Source organism: Apis florea, unplaced genomic scaffold (genome assembly GCF_048593485.1).
Source record: "Apis florea isolate Af1SG1 unplaced genomic scaffold, ASM4859348v1 contig_3696_pilon, whole genome shotgun sequence".
Lineage (NCBI taxonomy): Eukaryota > Metazoa > Arthropoda > Insecta > Hymenoptera > Apidae > Apis > Apis florea.
In genome coordinates this window covers 3,421,783-3,449,237 of record NW_028256809.1, presented here as the reverse complement: position 1 = coordinate 3,449,237, position 27,455 = coordinate 3,421,783, and the positions used below count along the sequence as shown (strand labels likewise).

Below are 27,455 nucleotides of genomic sequence, written 5' to 3'. Positions count from 1 at the left end.
ATGCAACAAACTCGTGTATAAATCTATCATTAGAATCTTGTGATCAGAGGTTTGTACGAAATGATTACACATGATTAATTGCTTCGTTTACACCAGAGAATAATTATTCTCCAATCGAGAACTCGTCTTACGGTATGCGACGTGTTCCGCTTGTGTGCACAGAGCCAAGCTCTCGGTCTCTCGCTTTACTCACTTGTCCGATACCGCGATATTTCTTTTTAAAAAATAGATATGATCAATAAGCGACATTTTTTTTCAACGACATTTCATTTTTAATGATAAGCGAATAATTTATGTAGCCGATAATTGTGAAATTTCTCATGAAAATCCCCTAAGTTTCTTATTAGCTCGCATAGTAAGCAAAACGATGAGTTTAAAAAAAAAAAAAAAATGATTGAATGAACGTTAAGTTAAAAACGTAAAATTAAAATTTCAGTATCAATTTCTTTCAGACGCATTTTATATCCATTATACTGTCGAATCATTCATTTGCAGATCTTCGTATCTAAAAAATAATCTCCTCACTTTTCAAATGCATCCTTTCTTTAAAGATATATCGTATTAACTTATCAGACGAATAGAAAGCGAATCGCGATTGAATTTATATAAAACAAAAATCGAACAAGCTGTTCCACATACGATCAAAGCTGTATATTCCTTGGAATATTCTGATATTCGAAATAATTAAGTAAGGGAATTGCGTAAAAGGACGATTGCACGTCAATTTCTCGTTATACATACATATATATGTATCGCTGTATTATTAATAGCCACAGCTTTTGTCGTGATCGTTGCACGACGTGCTCCACATGCTGGCTTAGACGTGATTTCACGAGCGGTATGATACAAAGACACATTCATAATTCTTCGTTTGCCTCGTGTGAAACGGTCGGAAGGAAGAACCTTCGCCGTTCCTCTCGAGACTCTGACGCACGTGTTATCGCCGCCTTTTAGACAGTCCCTTTCGAGGATCACAAAGCGTCCTTTCATTGCCTAATTAGGATGCTTTCGAGGCACTTATACGTGGCGAATGCTCCTCTTTGACACCGGTTCCCTCTCTATATTACTGTTTTCAGACTGATTAACGGGTAAGGAAATGTGCGTTTTACGGTCGTTCAACTGCTTCCGCACAGCGTTCATGGTCCTGTTATGCGTCTATTCGAGGGACGAGTACGAATACGCGTCGAATACGTGTTTTCGTCAGATGTATAAAAATTTTATTTTATTTTTCTTTTTTTTTTTTTTTTTTGGTGTAATTAATAATTCTAGATAATTTTTAGTTTATTTTGTTAATAAATGTTAACGAGCAGATAGAATGTTCTATAATAACATTAGGAATATTTATGTAAAATTTTTATTCTCTACTTTATTTCCATACTTACACGATTATTAGTAGTTAAATTTAATTTGATGCAAATTGGCGCGTTGGTGTGATAAAAACGCACTAGATGATTGGAAAGTGAGAACAGAATAATTTTACAGTTTGAAAGAATTGAAATATTGATTTAACAAAAATTTCTATTACAATATAATATTTTATTTTATTAATTTTATATTACTTTAATTTAAATTTAATTTAAATACTTGATAATCCAATATAATTCAAATCAAATATAAAATAACTTTACTTAATAAGTAGTTTAAAAAAAGATTCGAACAAAATTATTTGGAATAAAATTACCGAAAGGACAAAAAGATTGGAATTAAAAAAAAACCAATAATTTTAATAATACACATTTTTTCCTCTTCTTTTTATCTTGTGATTCACCACCGGTGCTAATATGCTTCCCTGAAATCATGGCTTCCTTGTTCGACCTGAATGCGGCTTCTTAGCACGAGCCCCCCATAAACGTAATAGGATCCCATACGGGTGTTCCTCGGTTCGTTTCTTGTGCGGCTACGTTCCCACACTTTCTGCCCCATTGAAACGTACACCAGAAGAATTCACCCCTATACATACCACGAGGGTGGGAGCTAGAAAGCTCGGAACCCATAGAAATTAAAAGCACCCTGCCTTTCAGGAAGTCTTTCAGTGGAAGCGTGCAATGCACGAGCTGGACACGATATTGAATGAACGAACCGTTTCCGCGTTTTCTAAACTTGACCCCGATACAACGAAAATTCCATCCCCTTCTCTTTTTTTTTCCTTTTCTTCTATCTCTCTTTCGAAAGAGAGAGAGAGAGAGAGAGTGCGATCTCGTGAAATGCGGAAGAAAGGATTAACTTACACACAGATGTAATAAAATATGTTACATTCACGTTTCTTCTTATTATTAAAATTGAAACGAGATCTAAAGATATTGAATTTTAATTAAAATTTCAGATGTTTAAATGTTTAATTTTCGTCGTAATCTTAAATCTAATATCAGAATTCAAGAAATTCGATTTCAATTATTCAATTATTTTATTTATGAGGATTAGATATTTTAGATAAATTTTTTCGAGTAGAAATAAAGAAATTAAATTTTCTCTTTTTCAAATTAATTTTCATTCGCATAAAAGATGTTATTCGTGGAGGAATTCAATTGCGCTAAAATGTTTTTCGCATTCGAAGGGAGTGTATGCAGGTGCCCTAGGTAAAATTGAAGCCGAAATAGAAATGCACGTGTACAGTGCACCTACATTCAACAGGTAGCCTCGTCCACACTCGTCAGAGATCTATTTACGACAACCCCTCGTGAAGGCAATCTATTGTGCCTGAGGGGTGGAAAGACCGTTAGGATTATAGTGAGAAAGGGGATGTTATTTTATCGGTACACATGCACATGCAAATTATTACGTGCTCGTCTTGTTGACTTATTGCTCTTTCGATTCGATATCTATTTATATTAACGTTATACGAAAAATATTTTTTTTGCAAAAAGTATAAGCAGCTAATTTTTTAATTTTCTGATACCGGTCTTATTAAAAAAAAAAAAAAAATTTCAAGACATTTCAACATCTGTTAATAAATCATAAATAATAAAGTATCAACACCTCGCGCTTTCTTTATTATATAACACACATCACCTTTTAATCGTTACTTAATTTTTTTCCCAGCCTTTGAGCAACCACAATAATCGATTCAGAAGAGTGTCAATATAAATATTTCCATATCTTAAAATCCCTTTAAAATCAAACTTAACAAAAAAAAAAAAAAAAGGAATACCACGACACATAAGACACTTGTAAAAATATAATCAACTCTCTCTCCAGCTTCTTAATAAATTCATCTCCGACGAACTCGATAAATAACCCCGTCAATGACGCAAGCGATCTCTCCTCGAAGTTGCATTTAATACCTGATTGCAATCTCGGTCCCATTAAATAATCAGAATCACGCGGTCGAGAACGTCACGTACGAACTACTACGATACGTAAGAAGCATCTCTCTCTCTCTCTCTCTCCTTTTCCCTCCCAATATATATATATATATATATATATATATTGCACGTGGTCGACACGAGGCGCTGTAAGATCCGTCAACCCTCCTCGCTGATTAATCCCCGAAAAGAGAGTCTCTCCAAGGTGCGCGGAGAGTGGAAATCGGTGAGGGTTGGTCGTGACGAGAAATAGGGATCGGTGGAAGAGGCATGGATCCCCGAGAGGGGCAGTTTAACACACCTAGTCGCGAATAAGTGTGCAAGACGCGCATTTAGCGCCTGGAGGCTCTTTCACGATGCACGCTTATGCGAAGATATCGGCAGCTGGCCTGGAATCGTGAGAGACTCGGGCAGATGGCCTGCCCTGAAACTCCTCCACGGCGCTCGCGTGTACGTGCACACGACCACTAAGGATCCCTACACGCCTTCCTAAGGAAGGAACCACCGAGGATGTTTCCCACGGACTCCTGCAGCCTCTCATCTGCCGTATTACACACCAATGTGCCCTGGATTCCCTCCCTCCTTCCCTCTCTACTCTCCCGTCTTCCTCTCTCTCTCTTTCTCCCCGCCTAAGGTAGATGTCTTTCCTCGTCGCCGATATTTTAAGGAGGGAGGGGAAAGTTCGTACCCTCTTGTCTCTTAATTCTTCGCCGGGTACCATTCCTCCACGGATTATTGGATGATTGTATTTTGGGATCAGGGGATTTATCAAGGTTGCCCTCTTTTCTCGGGGATATTCACGGTTAGTCGTGGTTGGTGTTAATTTTTTTTGCAAGGTGTTTTAATTAGTGGGTTCTGTGTATTTTTTTTTTTTTTTTTTTTTTCTGTGTCGCTGCCTTCTGATTTTTTACACGCTGGTGTTTGGTTATGATGTCTATTGTTGCTTTTTGTTTTAATTTCTTTCCAGAAGGAAAGATAATGGTAATTTTTAGTAGTAATTTTTACAAGAATTGGAATGAAATATCTAATTACGTTCCATTTTGAAAATTTAAGTTTATCTCTTATTATGTTTAATATTATTCCGTTCTGTATATTTTCTGTTCCAATGTCTTTCTTTAATTAAAATCTTGATTTTATATTTTATGGATATTTCAATAGGAGCACCGCTTTTATAATTCTTTTCTGTAAATTGTTCTAATTAGTACTCTTTTTTTTCTTCCTCTTTTTATATACGATTTTAACGTTTTTGTTTAATTAAATATACCGATTTTACATTTTATAGATATTTTAACGAATTTATTTTTAATTAATTAAACTGTAAATATGTAATCTGTTCTAATAAGTGAGTTCCTTTTGCATTTTTTTTTTTTTCATACGCTATTATCTTCCAGCGTTTTTTCTTTAATTTAATTTCATAAAATTTGGAATTTATAAATATTCATTCTTCGATGGATTATTGAAATTATTGTAATTTTGAGATCAAGACATTTATCAAGATTAAAATTTTTTCCAAGTTTTAATTAATTTTAATTATTTGGAATTTCTATAAAAATTGTTATAATTAGTAGGTTGATGAACGATAATGATGTTTAAAAATTTTTCGAGTTGGCGAGATGATTAAGAGGAACACGTAAAGATTATGAGATCTATCTTAAGGATAAATTTATAGATACATATCGTTAAATAAATTTAATTTAATCAATCAACATCGTTACAAAAACTTGCGAAAAATTTACACTACTTGGAATAATAAAGATCAATATTAGCCCAATAATATCAAATATTCGATTCGATAACCTTGATCGGTCAGGCAGTGGCTCGTTTTAATATATCTAATCACGTCCGGCCATATAATCGTTTTAATCGAACTCGAAAATAAAATAAACCGGGGGATGGGTTGAACGTACGGAGAGCCGAAGATAAATGGCATCCGACGATCATCGATTAGTACGATATCTTATTGGCATGCATCTAAATGGCGGACTCGATCACGCTCGATACGGTGTTGGAAATCAGGCCGCGAGGAGTTAATCGAAACCTGTTGGATCGCGTCGTCAACAGGGGTATGCCGTCGGGCGTGTACTCGGCCACGCGTGAACACGTGTCGGTGCACACGCGTGGGCTCGTGCAGCCAGGAATCGCCATTAAGTGGGTGGCTAAGATTGGCTCTCGTTCACTTTCCAGCCATCCTTTTCTCGCCTCCTCGGCCGATTCTGCTGCTAGCGATGGGATCAAATAAGTAGGGATAACTAATTGTATGAATCAGTTTGGGGGATGATAAGTGTTTAACCCGTGATACGTTAGATTTCTCGTGGGCGTTAGCGGTTGTATGAATCAGTTTTGAGGATGGAAATGATATATTTAAATAATTCTAAATTATAAGTCTAAAGTTTTTGCGTTAAATTTTTTCTTTTTTATTCACCAGCACTTGATCCCATCGCTATCTGGCACTGTTCCTTTCTCTCTCTCTCTCTCTCTCTCTTTCTCTCTTTCTTCTAAGAATGCATCTCTTCGCCTATTTCTCTCTCTTTCTTTCGCGTGGGCGAGAAGATGCAAGAAACGGTCGACGATTAAGAGAAATGACACGAGCAACGAGAGAGAGAGATAGAGAAGATGGATAGAGAAACGGTAGACTCGACGTGGCGTTTAAATGAATAATGCGCACGTCTGCTAAGGTTGTACCTAATCACTCTTATGGTACATATTTATTGATACACGTTTCACAGACGTGGACTTTTGGTGTTCGTGTACTAATTGAGACGAAGAGATGGTCGCTCCCCTTCGAGGTCTCGATATTCGTATTTGTTTCATAAATATTCGAGTATTCGAATTGCTATTTAGTGATTACGATATTGAGTCGTTGATATATCTTCTCGTTTAAGGGTATGAGGACTCCTGCTGTTTTTAATTGAATTCCAATGTTTGGGGATGATTATGAATTTTGAAAAAAATTATTGCATTATATTATTCTATTCTTTATTGTATAGAATATTAAATGAATAGATGTATCTATATAATTTCATATATATGTAATTAATAACGATAAATCATAAATTTCCATAAATTGCAATGTTAACTTTTTGGAAAAATAATTTTTTTCCAATAAGAAAATTGGAATCACCTTAATATCAAAGAAAAAATTAGCGAGACGTAAAATTTTATTTTCCCTTTTAAAACGTATCTTCTTATTTATGTAATAAAATTCATATATGCAAATTACGTTTTTATTTTAATCCATATTCTCTGATTTGCATATAGGTACTTGTATATTTTCCATTTCAATTTCAGAACCATTCGTTAAGACAAATATTTTATATTTGTACATTAATATCTGTTAATAAATATGTTAATCTGTTTTTATTTTTTTGTTAATAAGAATGTGAATTCAAAGGAACGAAATTGGCGACCCAATTTCTCTGTTAAAGTAAAACACTTGCTTATATAGATCCGATAAATAATAATTATTGAAGAATTAAGATTAAAAATTATCTATATCATACCTACATAAAAAAGAATCACCAAAACTTATGCGCTTTGAAAATTTGTTCCTGTTATTCAAAAATTTGAGAAATAATATTCTACAGAAATTTTTATTATTATTTTTTATCATAATATTCGAATATAATTCTAATTTCTTTTTTATCTTTAAAAAGAAATAAATTTACAATCTCAACGTGATTCAGGTTTATCACGAATGCGATCTGATTCATTCCATGATATTAATAACAGTTTATATTAAATAATGTTTGTAGTTGATTAAATTCGATCACACGATGCCAAACGTTATACGTGGCAAAGTGGAGCAGTAGTGTCACGTACATAGATTAAATTGATAATCAATACGATTGCAACAATTGATAAAAAGATATGATATATATATTTGGTCACGTTTGATTTGCAGTAACTTTCTCGGCTGTTTCCGAAAATTGTTGTTGTCAGTTTCCAATGAAAGTATTCAATATCTCGTTTATTTCCTTGTTGAATATTAATCACGTAGTTATTTTTTTTTCAATCTGAAATATTTTTTATCTTCGTGAAATACTTATATCTCATGTCGAACAAAGTATCTTTTCACGATACATGAGATAAAGTGTATCCTATAGATAATAAAATTTTTTTTATTATCAATTATTAATATCGATTTTAACGAATAACGATCAGTAACGTAATAAATAATAATAACAATTACTTTTTTTATACATGAGAAATATCTTTAATTGCAACATTTTGTGCAGTGTATCCTTAGGATTAAATTTCAGGATAACGAAGAGAAACTTTCTTCTCGATAAATTTTATTAAAACATAAATTTTATCTTTATATGTAATTTAAATTTAAACAACACTTAATGGACTTTCAGAAAATGAGATAGGGAATGCTGCAAAAAAATCTGTTGCAACCATTTACCAGAAAATTGCATTAATATATCAATCATATTAATATAATTTGTTTGTTTAAATGAAAGGACGATAAAAGTGAATATACTTACATTCGTGTATATAGACAGGAAATCATTTAATATCACATACTTGTATTATCTTTATTTCTTTTTACAAGAAAAAAGAAATAAAGATATCATTCTTACAATGATTAAGATATGAAACAAATTGGCAATGTAAAAATTGTAGATTTTTTCCCCTTGTTTCGAATATTTCGAAAAAAATTGTATTATATTATATCTCTTTTTCTTAAAAAAAAAAAAAAAAAAAAAGAAAAACAATATTGTATTTTACGATACATCAAGTTTATACAAATTAATTGTAGCAAATGTATCTATGAATTTATGACTTCTACTTGTATTATCTCCATTTCCATTAAACAGTTTTCACCTTTGAACTTAAACTTTTTATCTCATTCAAATAAATCGAAAATATTTTTTTCAATCTCCGCAATAAAAAAATCTTCTTCTTACCGGCAAAAACAAGTTCGGGCAATATTGAGCGAATTCGAAAAATAATTAATCCTCAACAGGGATTAAAACAGCTCTAAATACCATCACACCTGACCGACATACCATCATCATGTGTATTATCCAACGTGCGTACGTACCATCGAGCACACGTGTTCGGTAAACGAAGAAAAAAAGTAAAAGCACTTACTTTAGTCTTCAAGAGCCGCGCACTGCACGGAGGCTGTTTTGAAACGCGAGCCCCCTCCCTGTTCTGTTTCGAAAAAGCGCGGCAAAAGGGCTGGAAGCGCGTGCACGTGAGTGCACGTGGCCGTCCTTCGCTCCCTTTCCTCCTCCTCCTCGTGGAGGAGGGGTTGCAAGGGAGAGGGGTGCGCGTTACGGGGCGCATCCTTGGTCTTTTAGCCGGGGCTCTCCCACAAGGTGACGGCGGCGATGGGACTGTGGGAATTCGGGACATGTGCGTGCCTACACACGCCGTGGTCCGCATACACACGAGGAAGAAGAAGAAATCTCGTGTTTGGAAAGAGAAGAGTACAGCCGAGGGGAAAAAGAGAAAGAGGGAGAGAGGGGAAAGAAGAAGGGGAAGGACCGGACCTATGGCTGTCCGCGGCCGCCATAAGGCAAGGAATCCATGGGAATATCGAGCATGTGCATCGGGTCCCGCTCGTGTGCTGCACGAGTTATGGGGTGGCTTCCCCCCTCTCTCTCTTTTTTTTTTCTTTCCTTTCTCTCTCGCTTTTTCCTCTTCCTCGTACCTCGGGATTCCGTGACCTGGTGCATTCGGGGGGATATCTTAACCACGTGGCTCGGTCATCGAAGGGAATCGAGGGGTGGTTCGCCCTCGTGTTCCGCGCCTGCCAACCCCCCCTCGTAGCAGCAGCTCGTGGTCGCCGCGTGGCTGACTTTCGACGACGTTTCGACCATTCGACGGGCTCTCCTTTCTTTTTTTTTTTTTTTTTTTTTTTTCATTTTTGTACAGCTGCTTCGCGACCGTGTCGCAAGGTTTTATTGGTTTTTAGAACGCGATCGATGTATCTTTTCCTCTAACTTTTGTTATGAATTAATTGGATACGGGAGAATGAAAATGAATACGGGTGAACGATGTATAAATAAATCAGTAATTATTATACGTGTCCGATATTAATATCCTTCGTAATTAATCACGATGATATTTTTGATACGTTAAATAAAGCGTTTGGCATTTGATCTTGAATCTGGCTTTGGCAGGTCGCGTATCTTCCGATGAAACGGGCCGATTAGCTTGCCACTGCCTCGTCCGTTCTCGTTTGCTCGAGATGTACACGTAACGTTGGCACAATTCCAAATGCCACGTTTCCTCCCACTTTCTCGGCTAAATATAATTTCGAACGAGAATTTGTCGTTGCACCATCGAAATTATGCGTTTCCGATCGATCGAGATCGAAAAGAATTTAAATCTTTTGTCATTGAGTTCGTTTTTTCGAAACGAATATCCTCTTAGATTGGTTATTTTTCCACGATTTATCGCCCGATTAACGCGTATCGTTCGATATTTCTTTATTTTCGAGCAGCGTAGAAACTCTTCGAAATGATAGTCAATTTCCTGCGGGGCGAGAACCGCTATCGTTACGTTTTATATGAAATCACGTTACATACACTTTTATACTTTTTTGAATTTACTTTATTTTTCGATAGCGGAGAAGAACGTTGTAAGAAAATTGTAAATCTCGCTCGCGTTATAAGAATTTGCTCCTGGCACGTTCTATTATTATGTATCTCACACTTTTAACTTTGTCATCATCATTGTCGACACGAAATTTCATTGAGAATTCTATAAAAAAAAAAAAAGAAGCAAAACTTTTCTCACATAAATAAGAAAATCTTTCTCGACGAAAGATTAAACGAGTGGCCAAGGTTCGAATGACAAAGCACGATGTCTGATCAACTCTTGTCTTCTCCTTACCTAATCGTAACAAAACGCGATCGCGTCAAACAACACCGATCTCTTATTACCCAGTAATTACGCACTCGTTGCAAACTTTTCATTATCCCTTTGACGATGTTTTGTAAATAAGTTCCTATTAAACTAGATCAGCGGATGGAGGATCGAATGAGCGCATAACACTTATCGGCCTCGTTGCTTGTTTCCTTTCACGCGTGGTAATTGGCCATACACGATATGAGGAGAGATAGCCAACGGATAGAGTCGAAGGATGTACGGTCATTAAGCAGGATACACTTTTTTACGTTTCACTCGATACTCGTGGCCTTTCGTTACTCATCCGTGTAAGATCTTCTTCGGGAAGGGGGTTATCCGGTGTCCATTCACTGTGTTATCTCCGCCTCGACGGATGCGAGAGGATCTAAGAACGACTTTTTCTCTCTCTCTCTCTCTCTCTCTCTCTCTCTATTCTTTCTTTTTCCATGTTGGCTACTTTGCTCGAGCATCTGATCTGCCTAGTACTTTGCTCGTGTAACGTTAGACCCGACAATTTTTCGGATTAAGTGCCGTAATGGCGGAAGTACCATTGACTTGGAAATCGATCTTTGGAAAGACGAATCACGATGAGGAAGGAAGGAATTCTGATGGAAATTAATATTTTGAAAGAATATGAATATGATTATAGTACCGGAGTCTTCTTAATAATGAATTGATGTTATTAATTTGTTTGTTATTATTTTAAACGATTGTATTATCGTTTGACGAGGAACGTGTTTCAATTGACGACGTTATGTATCTTTGGTTGAGTAAATAATGAATCGAGGAATTGAAAAATTGTTTGTCAAACAACGAGATCAGGAATAAATATTCGAGAAATGCAATTAAGCAAATTTATAGAATTCCCTTGAAAATTGGAAAATCAATTTGCTAGATTATTTCTTAGAAAAATGAAAGGTGTTTTATTATGCAATTTTATTAATGTCACATGTCACATCACTTTGAAGATTTAATTATTATCCACGGTTAGAATAATTTGAATGGTGTTCAATTAATCCATTCTCAATTATTTTTCTAGTATAGTAATAATCTATTAAACTGAATATATAAAAGGAATATATAACATTTAAATTATTTCTTAATTGCGTGATGTTATATGTTATATGCAGGTGCAGTTTTGATTTCTATACTTTTAATAAAAAAAAAATATATAAATTAGTTTATGTTTCATTGATATCGGAACGTTCAATTTTTTTTTCTAACGATGCATGCATTTTTTTTTTTTTTACATTAACAAGATATTCTGTATATAAGACGTATCCAATTTTATACACGATAAAATATCGAAGTGCATAAGTGTATAAGTTCCTTTTTTTTCTGGAAAAATAAAATATAGGTATTTTCTTTAGCATAATTCCTTCACTTTCTTCGCTCTTGATAAATAGCCATAAAATGCATAATATCATGGTTGAATCATACTTTCTCGTCGAGAGTTTATCCTTTAAATTTAATCAATGCATAAATATACGTTACATAGATATTATTACAATATTATGAATTATCATATGACCGATATACAATACCCGCATTATAATTTCCAAAAAACGAAAGCCAATATTAAATTATATGTTTACCTTGTTTTTTAATTAATTATACGTTCCTCTGTTACAATATCGACATAAGCACCGTTAAATAAAAAAGTGGATAATTAATAAAAGTCAAGCGAGAGGGACATATAAATTCGATTATCGTTAAAAATTTACGATTCTTCTTCTTATTAAGGCTTAAGTTCTCCGTGCCAAAACTTCTCTCCTAAATTATCAATATCTTAATGTTAAATCAAATATGCGGCATTCTCTATAAAATAACGATTACAAATTAAAATCTTTCCTCCTAGGAAAGATTTTCGAATACAAAAATTAAATAAAACAAATATATGAAAACTTCTTAGCGATACTTTGTTAATTTCTAAAAAGAGTTTGAACCAAACCAACTATACAAATTTTTAGATAATGTGACTTACACTGATTGGCTTCCGAATCCCAAATACCCTATCTATCTCCGAAGATAAAAGTGTCAGATGGAGAAAAAGTGCTCCTTACATTTCTCCTTATAACGCGCGCTATCTTGACAATAAAACTTGGAAGTTTATCGGCGCCTAACAGGCGTCCTCCCAAAGAAAGCGGGTCAGGCTTCGAGCTACTCATAAAACTCGATCAATTTCTCTCTCGTTAGGCGGAATGATAATCGAAGAGCGGAATAAAGCATTGGAAACGTCGATGAGGGGACGATGAGATCGATCCACGAGAGAGTATTTATCGCGTAATTATTCGATGTTGGCCGATGTTAAACGAGAGATGGCCGCGGGCCTTTTTCCATCCTCGATCCAAGAAAGCGCACCACGAAATAAAAGAACGCTTTCCAACCGTCTTTAACTAATTATACACTGATGTAATAAATCGTCACCTGTCACACGATTTTTCTCCCGTAGCTATCCGTACGGGAGGTCTGATCGGGATCGTTACGTTTTACGCGTTATCCTCGCGTTATCTCTCGCCGTTAAGTTACGAGTGGAAAAGCGTGAGTGAAAAGAAGATTGATTCGTAGCGTAGCTCAAATTTTTCAACCGTTTCGAATGGATTCCGTGGCCTGCCTTTCGATTTTCCTCCTCTTGCCGGGGTAATAAATCTGAGATGGCCGGTGATTGCTGCGTCGATCGTTAGCCCTTCCAGCGAAATTTCACTTTTTAACGCGTGTTATTCTTTTGTTTAATCCGCTCGTAAAATTTTTTTCTTTCGATCATCATCCATTGGTGATCGAGGCTTTTTTTAGTCGTTTGAAAAAATTTTTCGGTTTCAAACTGTCTCGTGACACAAATTCGGCTCTGCCTAACCGATTATTCATCGAAAAATTCGAAAAGTATCGACCAGTATTATACCGAACAATATAAGCTCGCAAATGATCGATAGTTTCCAGTTCTTCGGTTATTAATTTCAGCACGACGTAAAATCCAGTTTTGATTGATATTTGCGTGACGTTTTATCTACCACGGGTTTACAGGTTTCATTAAGCATAAAAAAAAAAAAAAAAAAAGAAAGAAAAGAACAACTGTATTACCAGCCTGTCAAAAGATTTCACGGAGAGTTCCTGTTCTCTCTGTAATTTCAGCTATTTCGTATGCATGCTCGAATTAATTATCTTCAACGGTCATGCGATCCTTATTCTGTCACTCGATAACAATCGGCATTTCTTCGACTTTTAAAAAAGCATTCAACGGATACCTTATTCGCGGCGCAATCCGTTCTTCTCAATTTTTACAAGCTTTCCAAACCTCTCTTACTTATTTTTACCATCGTGAATAGATCCGTCCCCTAAATAAAATCTCGATGAGCTCAACACCGGAAAAGTCTTCTCAAAATTCCCCTAAAATTCCAAATTCCCTATTTACCGCGGAAACATTGGCGGGAAGAGGAGGTACAAGACTTGAGAAAAGGGCCACGTTCCGTCCACGTTCCGTGCACACGCCTAGATTACAATCGACAACGAGCGCAAGCCAGCCTAGAACGGCAATGGAGGGGACTCGAGCGCGGGGGGATAGATATTCGTCGGTTGGAGAGAGACAGGCGGAATAGGTTACCCGAGAGAGAGAGAGAGAGGAGAGGGAGTAAGCGGGTTATACGTGGAGCGTATAATACTCGAGCCGGCATGTCGTACACGTACACCTACACGACCTTCTTATAAATACGAGACAGTGCGTGGCGCACTTGAGAGAGAAGGTGCGTAAGTCCGCATCTGCCCGAGATTCTCACGCGCGACGCATCTGTCTCGGGTTCCCACGAGAAACGGCCCCGGAGAAGAAGCCGTGAGCGGAGCTTTTTGAGTCGAGAAAGTTTCGTCCGACGTGGACGTCTCGTCCACGTGGCCGAGGCGTGCTAAGATTCGCCACTGTCTTTCCTGTCCGTCCCTGTCTTTCCCTGATCACTCCGCTCACGGATTAGGGAAGCGCGTATGTGGAATATCCTTGAATCGAGAGGATTTCGGTTCCTCCCTGTTTTTCCTTTTTTCTTTCGTTTCCTTTTTTTTTTTTTTTTAAGAAGCGAGCTAGAAGATAAGCGGTTCCTCCAGATACGATCGACGTTGTCTCAGGGTTTGACGGTGATTGGCCTCTAATCGGCTGGAGAGAGAACTAAGACAGTTTCTAAGTCTTAGTTCTTAATCTTGTATATATGTTATTTTATAATTTCTTTGGTTCTAATTTAATTAATCGGGAGAATTTTAATTTTATTGCTAGGAAATGTTTCGTGTTTACGTTTTTTTACGTGTCGTGTTAGATCATACGTAAAATGATTCAATTGTTTGTATGCGTTAGTAAGTAATGTAAGTACTTTCACCGTTCGTTGCGATAAATTACGTTGTAACGGCCTATTGTTGTCTCAATCGTGGTTCACACTGGAATTACTTCATTATTGCATCAAACGGTATAAAAATGGTCAAAAAGGTAACCCATCCAGGTAATACGATCCCCTCCGTTTAATTTCTCTCGATTGTAACAATGCGAGGGCGTGAAGGGAAAGTTTAAAAAGTTTCACCGCGAGACATGTGAAAATATTTCTTTTGTTATCGTTCGTAAACGATTGGTCATACGTATTTTTAATGTTTTAGTTATCTTTTCAATCGTGTAATTTTAAATAATCGGTTAAATCGAATTCGAAATGAGTTTCGTAAGTGGTACACGAAAAATACAAATTTACTTAAATAAAATCGTATATATATTTTTCTCGAGGAAAAATTTATTTTCTTACAACGCGTATTATCTTTAACACGTTAAATGAAAAATACGAGCAATTTTTGTTAAATCGATCACCGAGAAAGGCTGCTGATAAGGCTGAAGATAAGTATTTAAATCAATATTTGCCGTGTATAATCTTTCTTGGCCGATAAAGTGTCCGTTTTCTCAAGATTTCACGCCCCGTGAGAACACGCTGATCGCGCAAGGAAATCAAAAATTCGATACGATGGAAATCTTGAGTCGAGTTAAAATTAAAAAAAAATTAATCGTTTTTCTCATTTTTTTCTTATTCTATTTTTTCTTGTTTTAAGATAAGATATACCTTGGAGAAGATAATATTACCTATAAATTTTATAACGTGAATTATAATTTTTCTTGTACCTTGTAAAACAAGAAAATTAAATAAATAAATTGGATATATTGTTAAAATCGAGCCAAAAATAGGGGGGGGGGGGGAAGGAAAGATAAAACGGTAACTTCGTTCGAAGAATTTCACATCGAGTAAATTTTCGGTCGTGAAAATCTGCCAAAGCCGTGTTTTCGCCGTCGTGAAGTATAATAATTTCGGCAAATATCCGTTTCGTGATTTCGCAACGCGTAATTTATTCCGCTGTCACTACGCGTTACCGTTGCCGTTTTCTTCGTTCCCTCGGCTCAAGTTCCTTACGACTTTTCGGCCGTTTTATGGCCTGCTACCGCGCCATTACCGTGTCTGGTTTGAGCAGAAAGGAATCAGGTGGAATCATTACCATCCTCCAGGGGTTGATTATTTTTACAGCGGGCCGCGCACGTCGTTTTATAGTTAACACGACGGTAGCGAAACAGATATATATAATCAAAGGTTAATGGTAATATCGCAACAAAGGTTTCGATAAACGTTTTCCATTATTTTTTATTGTTAACCGTGCTTATAATTTTCGGATAAATTATTTTTACCCTGTGGAAGAAAATATTACCGTCTTCTTTTTCTTAAATTTTGTGGAAAGTATCGTTTTTTTCGGAGGGGGACTTTTGTACAGCGAATTGAAAGATTATTTTAGTTTTTAGTTTTTTTATCGTTATTAAAAAATTGATAGATATATATTAAATTATATATTTGGAATACTCTTTTCTTCTCCCCTTTTTTTAATTAGATTTTAATCTTCTTTGATTAATACCGTAATAATTTAATGATAAAAATCAGTTTTTTATATTTAATTTTTGAAATCAGAATAAAATATCACAACAAATATATCGTATTCTGACAACAGTTTAACTTCCGAAACAAAAATTTAAATTACGAGATAATAGCGATTATTTTTATATTTAAAAAAAATTTATTAATTCAATTATAGCTGAATGGTCGAGAAATATATGGTGAGGGAAGAAGGAAAGAAAAAAATATTAATCCGAATTGCAAGTTTAATTAGGATCGTTCATCCTGTTATGAGGAATGTGATTGTAACACGCGACTGGTTTATTTGATTTCTTTACGGTGTCAGCTGTCAGCTTCTTCCCGTGAGGGCTGAAACTCGACTTCGTCCTTTCAAGCTTTCTCCTCCGGTGACGTTAGAAGTGATTCTCTTTCGCGAAATACAACATGACAACGAGCATATTTACTACTTGTCAACGTATAACATCATTTGAAAAATAATTTCTTTTTTTCTCGGGCGGGTTTGAATAATATTAAAAGGATTCAGTTAACCGCGCGAATTGATATCATATTTTAAAATTTAAATTAATCCTTTTTCATCTGAAGATAAGACCAAATGCGTTCAAGGTTGAATAATTCCATATTAAGTAGTTTTTAATCTATCTGCTTTTGCCTCGGGAAAAGGAAAAGGTACAAACTTCTCGATAAAAAATTAACACAATGTTAATATTTTTATAAAATATTCACAGTTTTTTAATTTAATTTCTTAATAATTTTAAGATCTGTGTGAGAATAAGATAAGAATTTTATAAAAAAAATTCTTATCTTGTAAGAATAAAAAATTAGCACAATGTAATAAAAATTATAAAACTTACAGTTTTTTTTAATTTAATTTCTATAATTTTGAGACCTCTGTGAGAATATGATAAGAATTTTTTTTTTATCTCCAATCGTTTTTTTCATTAATGAATATTGCGTCGAGAGTGAAAGTTACTCTCAATCACAACACTTGAGAAAAATATCCATTGAGAGCAATTCTCGAAAGTTTTCGTGCACCCTAACAGTTATGTTAAGAGTCTATATGTTAATTCTCGTTTCAACACGATGAAATCTCTCGAATAATCTCTCGAAGCCATTTAATTTTTCCCCTCGAGATTCAACTTATCAATATTTTTTATAAAATCTCTTAAAATATCAATCGTTTATTAAATAAAATTTCTTAAAAATTCAACTAGATATTTCGCGATTCAAATAATCAATTCTTTAAAACTCTCGTTACTTTTTATTATTTATTCTCTCGAAATAAATGTTCTTCCTCCGCGTATTTTATTTTCTTCACCACCGCCAAGATTATCCTCCCCCATTTATTTTCATCGATTTGTCAATCACAAACGATCAATCCGTGGACAACACGCGTGTACCTCTACCCACGTCCGCTTTTTCATTCATGAAGTCAAAAGGCAAAACACGTCGCCGCGAAATAGAATTATGGCAGGTAAAGCGGCGCTTCGTGACTGAAACGTTTCTTACTTATTTCGAGTCGACTCGTTTCTCCCCGGCTCGAATATTTAATGGAGGCCGTGGCGTAAATTACTACGGTTCACGAATGTACGAAAGAAAGATCCTGAACGAGAAAGATCTTATCTCGTGGGGAAATATAATAGCCGTCCCCTTTCGTAACCTCCCGTCGCGATGTCAAGTTTTTCTCGGCCGTTAAAAAATTCCAAATAAGGTGAATTAATTATGGGTACACGGGCGAGAAATAAATTCACTCGTGTATAATCGATGAACCGTTCAGTTCGTTCGTTATTTTTTTGATTTTTTGCCTCGTTTATTTTCTTTTTTTTTCTTTTTTTTCTTCTTAGTTTAATCTTCCTTGTACGATATTTCTTTCATACAACTTTTTTATCTTATCGTATCTATTTCAAGTTTGCAAAATTTTACAGAGCAAGCACTCGTGTATTCTTTCTTTCTTTCTTTTTTCTTTTTTTTTTTTTTCTTTCACACAAACATAAGTAATTCAACGTTTAAAAATGCATGATCTTTTTCCAAACGTATTTGGAAAAAAAGATTCCAAATGACAACACGCTCAAGAGCTAATAAATACCATACTCAATTTTTATCACACCTCCATATCTGCTCCAGCATTCCACTGCGTTAAATTCGTTTAAACAAAAATTATCTTATTTCTCCCCCCAATCCAACTTTCCCCAGAAATATTTCCACATAAGATCGAAGCCCATCAACTTCCACGATCCGCCACGCCAACTTCCCTTAATCGACACTCTCTCCTCCGTATCGATCGCCACCGCCTGTTCCAAGGTGACCAATTACGGGTCTCTGCCGATCCAAGCCGATTCCGATCGGGCCTCAGTGCGCAGTTAATCGCGCGAAACTAGCGGGTTCGTTGGAAAAACGGTAAGGAGCCCGGTTGAGTTAGCTCGAATTCCATCGAGGCTCGGCCGTGCGAAGCTTGCCATATAAATCTGGGCTGGGATAGGCGCAAAAAGGCCGACAGCTCGTGGCTGGTATCGCTTTTATCCCATATTGCCTGGCGCGCCGGGATTAATCGGTAGTGATGGGACGCTTGACGCTTCTCAAACAGTATATTCGATATTCTTATGTAATTAACACGGCAAGGAATCGCGGTAACGCAATGATTAATTAGCTATCGAAACTGGATCGAATATTTATTCGAACGAGAAAGTAAAAATGATTCTCTTAATTTATATTATTACACAGCGTATTTTAATTCTGTATTGTATAAAAGGAATATGATTTGAAGTTTCTTTATGATTCATGAGAAATTATAGAGCATTTTTCTCGAAAGGAATTTGTATCCTTGTTGAAGAGCTGTTGAAAAATAATTAAATGTATTACAATGATTTTATACTCGCTTCGTTGAATTTGTTGAGTGAAACTTTGCTCTTCTTCTTTCACTTGTGACAATCTATATATGTCGTGTTCGAGTTTGATTCCTATAAATTCATTAAATATTCGAAGCTTTGGTTGAAAATTGGTACATCTTGATATTATGATTTATATTGGATACCGATTTCAAGTTTCTATTCTTTCACATCAATCTTGGATAAATAAATAAATAAAAGAATTGGTTGAAAATCAGTTGAAAGACTGGTATCACGCCCATCACTACTAATCAGTGCTCGAGTCACGTGCCTGGCTGGTTCTAGCCGTGCTAGATCGTACCGGCTTCGTTCTCGGCTCTCTTTTGCCACTTTACCGCTACCGATAGTTGGTAGCTCGTGATTTCTTGCCACTTTCTTAACGAATATCTCCAAACGAGACCAGACGTATCGAAGTGTGAGTCATACGAGACTTGCACTCGAATCTTGCACCTGAGCCGATCTATCGTTCTTTTTTTTTTTTTTTTTTTTTTTGAGACCTTTGTGAATTTTCTGTTTAACTGAATTTCTCTTTTTTATTTGTATACCAATATTATTGTTTCGATTTTTAAAATTGATTCCCTAAATCTGTTTTACGAATATATTAACATAACTGTAAACTCAATAGAATCGTCAGGCCTGAAAGAAAAATTATATAATTGATATCCGTAGTTCATATAACTAGATTCATATACCAGGAATCCATCAATTATTTCCACTAGTTTTCTTATTCAAGTAAACAGATTCTATTAATTTTCTATCTTTCAAATTACTTAGCATATTATTCCATCGCATATCTATTTCTATTTTAATAAATTCCAAATTAATCAATTGTTCGAGAATCTCCCTCGCATAAATAAAATTCTACAAAATCGCCGGATACGAAAAGAGCGCTCATTTCGTCGATCACCCAACCGATCTTCGTTCTCTCTTCTCACCGTGCAAACCATTATTATTCGATCAGGTTCCCGATCGAGAAGCTTTCGCTTCATGAAATAAACAGTGTGTCCAGACCGGTGGCCTTTCAACGATCGTAATAGCGTCTCGATAGATGAACGTCACAGGGAAACCAGTTTACGCGGGCACAATCGGCGCTGGAACGCACGCGCGCTCTGCTCCCTCTCCTCCCCTCCACCCGTATCGCGCATGCGTGCTTCGCCGTACCTGACACGTCGAGAATGGTTTATACATATATATATATATACACACATATGTATTATACTTACACGTGACACGCGTGCGTACACGGCCGCTTACACCGGTCGAGCACGTGTACGCTGGTATTTATACGGCGCTCTCTCGGGGCCGTGGGAATGAAGCGGGTACCGCGACCGTTCTGGCACGAGCGCCGCGACGAGCGTGGACTCGCGCGAAAGCGGCAGGGACACACAACCGATTAACCGTTCCACCGATCCGAGTGGAAATACATACCGATGTGTATAGCGCGACACGTGCTTTTCCTTTGAACGTAAATCGCCTGGAGGAATGATGCTTGAGAAAGCGTGTGGAGTAGTAGGCACTTTAGGTCGATGAAAGAAGGAATATTTTATTCTTCGTCGGGTACGACTCTCTTGTATTGAAAGAAGAAGAGATAAGAAGAGTTTGATGGAGAACTGTAACTTTTTTACCTTAAGTAATTTATTGATTTATTAATAGAATAGAAATATAAGAAGACGAATGCATCGACGAATGCATCGATTTTATGAGAACGAATTTATGAGACAGGAAAAAAGGAAGATAGAAATCAAATTTATATCGAGGCTCGTAATAATCCAATTTTGTCATTTCGTAATTGGCTTTTAATTTCGATTCCCTTACAGAATAATATCGTGTCTTTTGGCCATTTCGCATCCGCAGAGAACACTTTTACGATTGATCCGAATTACGATATTATTCGATCACAGTGCATTATTTTTCCAATGTTTCCTTTTTGCAATCGTGTACTCAACATGTTTTCCCCGTATCAATTTTCGTACCGTTTTATTAAAAGACCGACAATTTAACTGTGTTTTCTATACGACATGGGAGGGATCATCATCCGCATTCGCGAGGAAAAGAAAGTTCAATTTTTATAATTCGTGCTTCGACTCCGTGCCACATCGCGTCTCGTACATATTTTTGAAACGGCCATGTTATTTATTACGATGCCCCGCAATGGGAATAAACGTGTAAAGTAATGATGGTTGTCGATAGAGGAAATCGTGGGGAAAGTATTCAAAGCAACTTTATATTCTGATGTATTATTACATGTAAATCTTATCGGCTGTACAGGTATGTTACATTTATGTTGCGTTTACACGGTTTGTATCCTTTTAATGCAATAATAATTAACAAATTTACATAGATCTTTGATCATTTAAAAAGAAAAAAAAAAAAACGGAAAAATATTTCAAAATTGTTAATTTTTCTTCGATAAAATAAAATATTTGCAAGTTGTTCACGATATTTCGCAAATCCTATCAATTATTTATTAAATCGTGAAATTTTGATGAATTAATTTCGTTATTGAAATCGAAGAAAGATCGTTTTTCTTTTTTGTTCTGAATACATTAATATAGTGTAGGAGAAAATTAATGATTATGATTTACATTTAATATTTTGTTCCCTTAGTTTTATATTAAAAATATAAAAATTGTAAGTAGCAAGGAATATAAAGGAATTTCCCTTTCTTTCCCTTCTATTGCGCAATCCACGTTCGTGTAACTATTTTCACGACCACCATGCGAGCGATAATGACCGGTCTCTGGGCCATAATAACGACCAATACCGAGACCCACGTCAAACGAAAATTTTTCAATTTCAAGAATACCCAACTTTTACGTCATTATTATTTCCTGTTTGCCCACTGTGCATCTGTCACATTGTCAGATCATTATCAACCCGATTATTGGTCGCGACACTTTGAAAATTCCTCCTTTCTGTCGTCCACATGACGCAGCTGGCATTAACGCACGAACGTCGAAACAATCAATTTCCACGTTATCTCAAAATTTTTCGCGACCGACTTACGCGACGGAATCCGTTTCTCCAAAAAAAAAGAAAAAAAAAAAAAAAAGAATATCCTCATCGACCAACTTTGATCGTCCGCGTCGAACGACTAATTTCGCGCTTTTGGACTCCGTATATGTAATCATCTCAATTACTCCGAGAAAGATGTTGTTGCAACACAGAGACTCGATGCTTTTCGAGATCGATTCATCGCGCTTTCGTCGGTGGATTCGTGTCAAAAGAAAAAAAGAAAGGAAAAAAAGAACGGAGGATCGAACCGCCTCTGATCGATTTCGTCGATGCAATGCTGTAATGAATTAATTTTCGACGATGGGAACGTTGTCGATTAATTCGATCAACGGAGCCTTTATAATTGATACATTTCGCGTCTCTGTCCTGTTTAACCGCGTTAAGTGTGCACAGGATCTTTCATTATTGGTCGGATTCGTTTTATGAGGATACTTAAGAGAATTGGCACGGACATTTGTGGAGTTGTAATGAGCGGGAAATTGACGTGGGATGACGAAAAAGGATCGATAGATCGGGGATTTCGATTCTTTGTGCGTGGAGGAATATTTGGATTTATTATAATTATATTCTTCCGAGGGACGAGAGAAATCAGTTTTATGCTAATTGAATGTTTTATTTCTTAATTTTTGCTTAAAAATTTTCTTTTTATCCTTATCTTATATTTTATGAAAGGGTGTGGAAAATATTCCCGCTTGAGATATTACCGGATAATTATAGGTGCCGCTTTCGTAAATTAATGAGAATGAATAATAAGAATGAAATATTTATGAAAAAAATTAATTTTTGAGGGGAATGTTAAAAGGAGAAATTTGTACAATATTTGTATACTCAATATTTATATCGATTTCTTAAATTTTAGTGAAATAATATTAATTTAACTATGTTTGTTAAATAAATTATAAAATATCAAATATTTGTTATATAAAATCGGAAATAAAATAAATTATTTGAAAATTGATTTTTATTGTTGATAAAATATGTTGTACACTTGATGTTTGTATCATATAAAAGTATATAAATCCAATTTTCACGTGAATGACATAATTATCTTTCTTAAAAATCTTTATCTTCAATTTTCAACTCTCATCAATTTCTACTTCTATCAAGTGTAATGTATAATTTCTTCTTTTTTTCTCTCACGCGCGCTTTCATTGATATACCGTGCAATTTACTAAAAATATTCTCGAGAAGTTTGAAAGTAAATTATATAGTTGTATGTAGTTCATACAAATGTATTCGAAAAAAAAGTGACAAAATTTTTAATTTAAGAATATTATAGAAAATTACAAACTGCAGGGTAAAAAAATTTGTGTGCTTTCACATATTAATAAAAATTGGAGAAATTAATGTATCTTATTTTTAAAAAAGTATAACATTTTTTCATAGAGGCTCTTATAATTTTTTAATAAAAAAAAAATGTATATATTTATTACATATTACTTTGTTTATATTTCGTCAAAACAAAATATTTTTTCTTTGTTATAAAGTATATTTTAAATTAGAATTAATTTTCTGATTTCCTATTTGTTATTATTTATATCACATTTTTTCTTAAATTGTATATTTTTATTGAAAAATACACAGTGCAAGATTGTACGGACGTAAATTACTTTAGGGACCATTTTTTTCAACCAAGTATTCTAGTCTTAATGCAGGATAGCACGAAGGGTTGCCTACACTTTGGGATAGGCAATTGGGATGGCTAGGATTCTACCTAACCATCTGTTTTTTAATTTTTCAAAATTTTAATTTTTTTGATGATCGTATCTACATTAGATACTTACTAATTCTATACTTTGAATTACATATTATTATTTTTATTAATTTTAAAAATTAATATTATATCTGTATTTGATATAATATTTTAATTTTTTCAATATCTTAATAAATTATATCCAAAAGAATAAATGAACAAATAAAAAATTAATTGCAATAACATTGCACAATTAATCCAAATATTTCTATTTATATAATAATAAATCTCTCTAACGAGGATATCTATCTCTACATCCAAAATCCCAATAATGTTTACAATACCATAAATAATCTATCTTTAAAATCAACTTTACCCATTCAAAGAAAATTTATAAATAAAAAATAAAGGATCGAGAAATTTTCTTTCAATTATCCCCGTTATGTTAATTGATATTCAACGATATTCTACGCTTTAATCCAACATTTGCGCTCTCATCCCTTCGAAAAGGGATGGACATTCAACATTCACTCGGTGATTCGCGGTCTACTGACCGTTAAACAAACATAAAATTGGGTTAACCCTATCGGTGAGCCATTCTCGAATTATGCACCCCTGTCATTATTGTATTACTGTCTTGATACACGAGCATCGAGCATGCCGTGATCTTTTGTTATTTTTGGGGGATCGACTACCCCCAACTGGTCACGGGAAATCATGTGAATTCACGCACCCCATCCAAAGTGTGACGGACATGTGCTTGTCACATATGGGCAACACGTGTGCCTATTTTCAATAAACCTTTGTCTAATTGTCCGTGAAAAATTCTTTTTGCATTTTTATTTTATACTAAACTTTTATTAAACCTCGATTCCTTAAATCGTTATGTGAAAATTAACCATTTCTACATTGATATCCTCGTTATCCCAGGTATTATTTGAATTAAAAAAAAACATCGACACCTCGTTAATTATTCGCTAATTTCATCGAAGAAAAAAACCCTTTGCAAGAAACAATTACGTGATAAAAACTTTGTCAATATTCAAACATATTAAATATTCAACGCGATAAGTCTTGAAAATATAAAAACTTGATCAATATCTTCATCGTTATATAAGAAACCTGTTCTACTTCATACGAGGAATCACAGGTGTGTACATTGATTAACCGTGTAAAAAAGGATAATTGAAAGTAAACGGGAAGATAGATAGCTTTCTTAATTATCTGGAAAAATATAAGAATCTGATTATAGAAATTTCCTTCCCTCGTTTCTATAATTACAAATAACAATAATCAGCTTAACAATTCCCTTCGTCGAATAACAAAGAGAAATTGACGATTTCGTGAGAAATTTTTCTTACCCCTCCCCTCAGTTTTCAATAGTAATTTCGGAAGAAAAACCTTTGTCGAAAATCTCTATATAGCCTCGTAGTATCTCAGGTCAAATCTTTTCCCGCCAAGAATTCGAAATTCCTCAAAGATTTCTTTTCTCTTCTCAGGACGAAGGGCTGAAAAGACCCTCGAGGCTTTCTTTAAACCAGTTTCAGGTATGAATGGACTCTTTTCAAACTGTGAACCTTTGTTCGAAAATACTTTACGAAGGGCTAACCATTTCCAAAGGATCGCAGGTGAATTTGAATTTTCTCTAAAGGTTTTTTTCATCCAGTATCTTTTTGAAGGAATATTCGAATTAGTTTATATTCCTTTTTTTTTTTTTTTTTTTTCATTTTTGTAAATAGAACGATGACGTAAGAAAGCTTATAGGCAATTAGCAACTTAATAATTAATTTGGTTGAAGGGTTGATGAATACAATTATACGCTTACAATTTTTTTATTATTATTATTATATTCTTAATAAATTGGAAGACAGTAGTAGGAAGTCTCGTCAATACGACGATGTTAAAGCCAATATCACAAAGTATACATTTACAATAATTAATCTAGAATAGGTACAAATATCACAATTGCGATCAACTTTCTATATTGTCGCGGTATTCGTTTAGGGAAAAAAAAAAAAAAAAAAAAAAAGGATCAAAAAAATGGAATAATCTCTCCAACTGATAAAAAAATCATCGAATCAAAGAGAGCGAGATTTTCTCGGCGAAAGATCAGTTGGAAAACTACAATCTATTTATCACAGTTTCGATACTATCTTATCTAAAGTCGCAGTCTCTGATAGAACGAACCCCTTCGAGGGAACCACCTCTCATATCTTCAAGACAGCATGCTTCTTCTTCACCTTCTTCCTCCTCCATCTCGAGATATCACCCAAAAGTTCCCTCTATTCCTCGTCGAATCTTCACATTCGGCGAGGCACGACGAGGAATTCTTCTTCTTCTTCTTCTTCTTCTTCTTCTCCTTTCAGTTCAAGGTCTTGTTCGCGATCAAGATACTTCTTCGACAAGATCGAAGAGAGTATTTTTGATTTTTTTTCTCCGTCGTTGAGGTAGTAATGTGAGGTTACACCAGATGATCCTCTTCACGCAACCTGCATCTCAGGTGTCTGATGCTGCGAGAAGGCGCGCTCCTTGTAGCACAGATCACTGTCGGTCATGCTCAGAGTCGTCCAGTAGAAGTCCCCTGCGTGGGTGTGCGCGAAATGTACGGGCACGTAGCACTGGCCAGGAACAACGGGCACAACTGTCATTTGCCCGTCCAAACAGACAGTGATAGCTGCCCCTTCCTCTGCATCCTGAAGCTCGGCCAACAATCTCCTCTCCAACGCCTCGTTCGCATTATTCTGATTGTCAACCTCCTCGGTGAATATCTCCACCTGCGGCATCGCCTTCTGACCCTTCCCTCCAACCTTCCCTCTGCTCGTCCTCTTCTTCAACAACTTCAGAATCGGCCTCAACACGCTCCTCACCCGTTTCGGCGTCCTAGCACCCTTGCCCGACATCTTCAGATTGTACAGATTATCGTTCAGCTCGTTCTCGTAATCGAACACGTGGCTCATAGTGGCGGCGGCCATCTTTGCTCTTCTCCTTGTCTCGTGCGAGGAAGACACTCGGCTTGAACCGGTTTTAAATACGATCTTTCTCTTTCCCCCTCTCTCTCTCTCTCTGTTTCTCTCTCTTTCCCTCGTACGATGTTCACTGGAACTCGCGGCGAAACTCTTTTCTTTTCTCTCTCTCTCTCTTTTTCTCTTTTGAAAAAGCTGTGTGCTGATTCGAGACTTGAAGAAGACTCGAAAAAGTTGCGTGTGCTTTCTGATGAGTTGGTTTGGAACGAAACGCTAGTGAGCGAATGATGCCTTAGACGAGCAACCCCGGGCCTTATATAGGCCCAGGCGAGCAGGACGGGGTGACAGAGTGGGGAGGGCAGGTGCACTCTGGCTGTGGGAACTTGGAGAATTCGGAGCTTCCCACGTCAGGGTCCACGCCGACCATCTGCCGCTCTTCTCCCTCCTCTGACACCCTCCCCGACGCTAATCCAACCTACCACCCCGACCTGTGCGCGCTTGGCCTCTTCACCCCCGCGGCCACCCCCTCGCGCACGGTGGATCCTTCCTCTCCGGTTTCCAGATAGAACACCGCCGGGGTTCTTCCTTTCGAACCCCTTTTTAAAACGTGAACCGCGATCAAAAGGGTGGATATTTTTTCGATGTCGAAGGGAGACCTGTTCGAAGGAGGAGGAGGAGGAGGACAGGTCGAAGGAGAGGAGAGACCTCGTCGGCTCTTCCTATGGGGAGACGTTTCTGGGGATCGATGGAAACGATTCGTTTCGACAATTTTGTTCAATGGGGGTCATTGAATTTCAAATGACACTTTTCAATTGGAATTTTAATTGCAT

At 35.9% G+C, this 27,455-nt stretch overlaps 2 protein-coding genes across 3 annotated transcripts in view; one reads left to right on the top strand and one right to left on the bottom strand.

The window, feature by feature from the left end:
• Positions 1–27,455, top strand: part of LOC100868848 (tubulin monoglutamylase TTLL4) — a 162,408-nt gene that overhangs the window by 18,113 nt on the left and 116,840 nt on the right. The window lies entirely within an intron of this gene.
• LOC105736594 (uncharacterized) lies at positions 25,496–26,634 on the bottom strand. The gene has a single exon (XM_031919112.2). The coding sequence runs from the start codon at positions 26,632–26,634 to the stop codon at positions 26,143–26,145; it is 492 nt and encodes a 163-aa protein (XP_031774972.1). The 3' UTR covers positions 25,496–26,142.

What these genes read in the sequence shown, in the direction of transcription:
- LOC105736594 (XM_031919112.2), bottom strand. Translation starts at nt 26,634, where the DNA reads ATGGCCGCCGCCACTATGAGCCACGTGTTCGATTACGAGAACGAGCTG.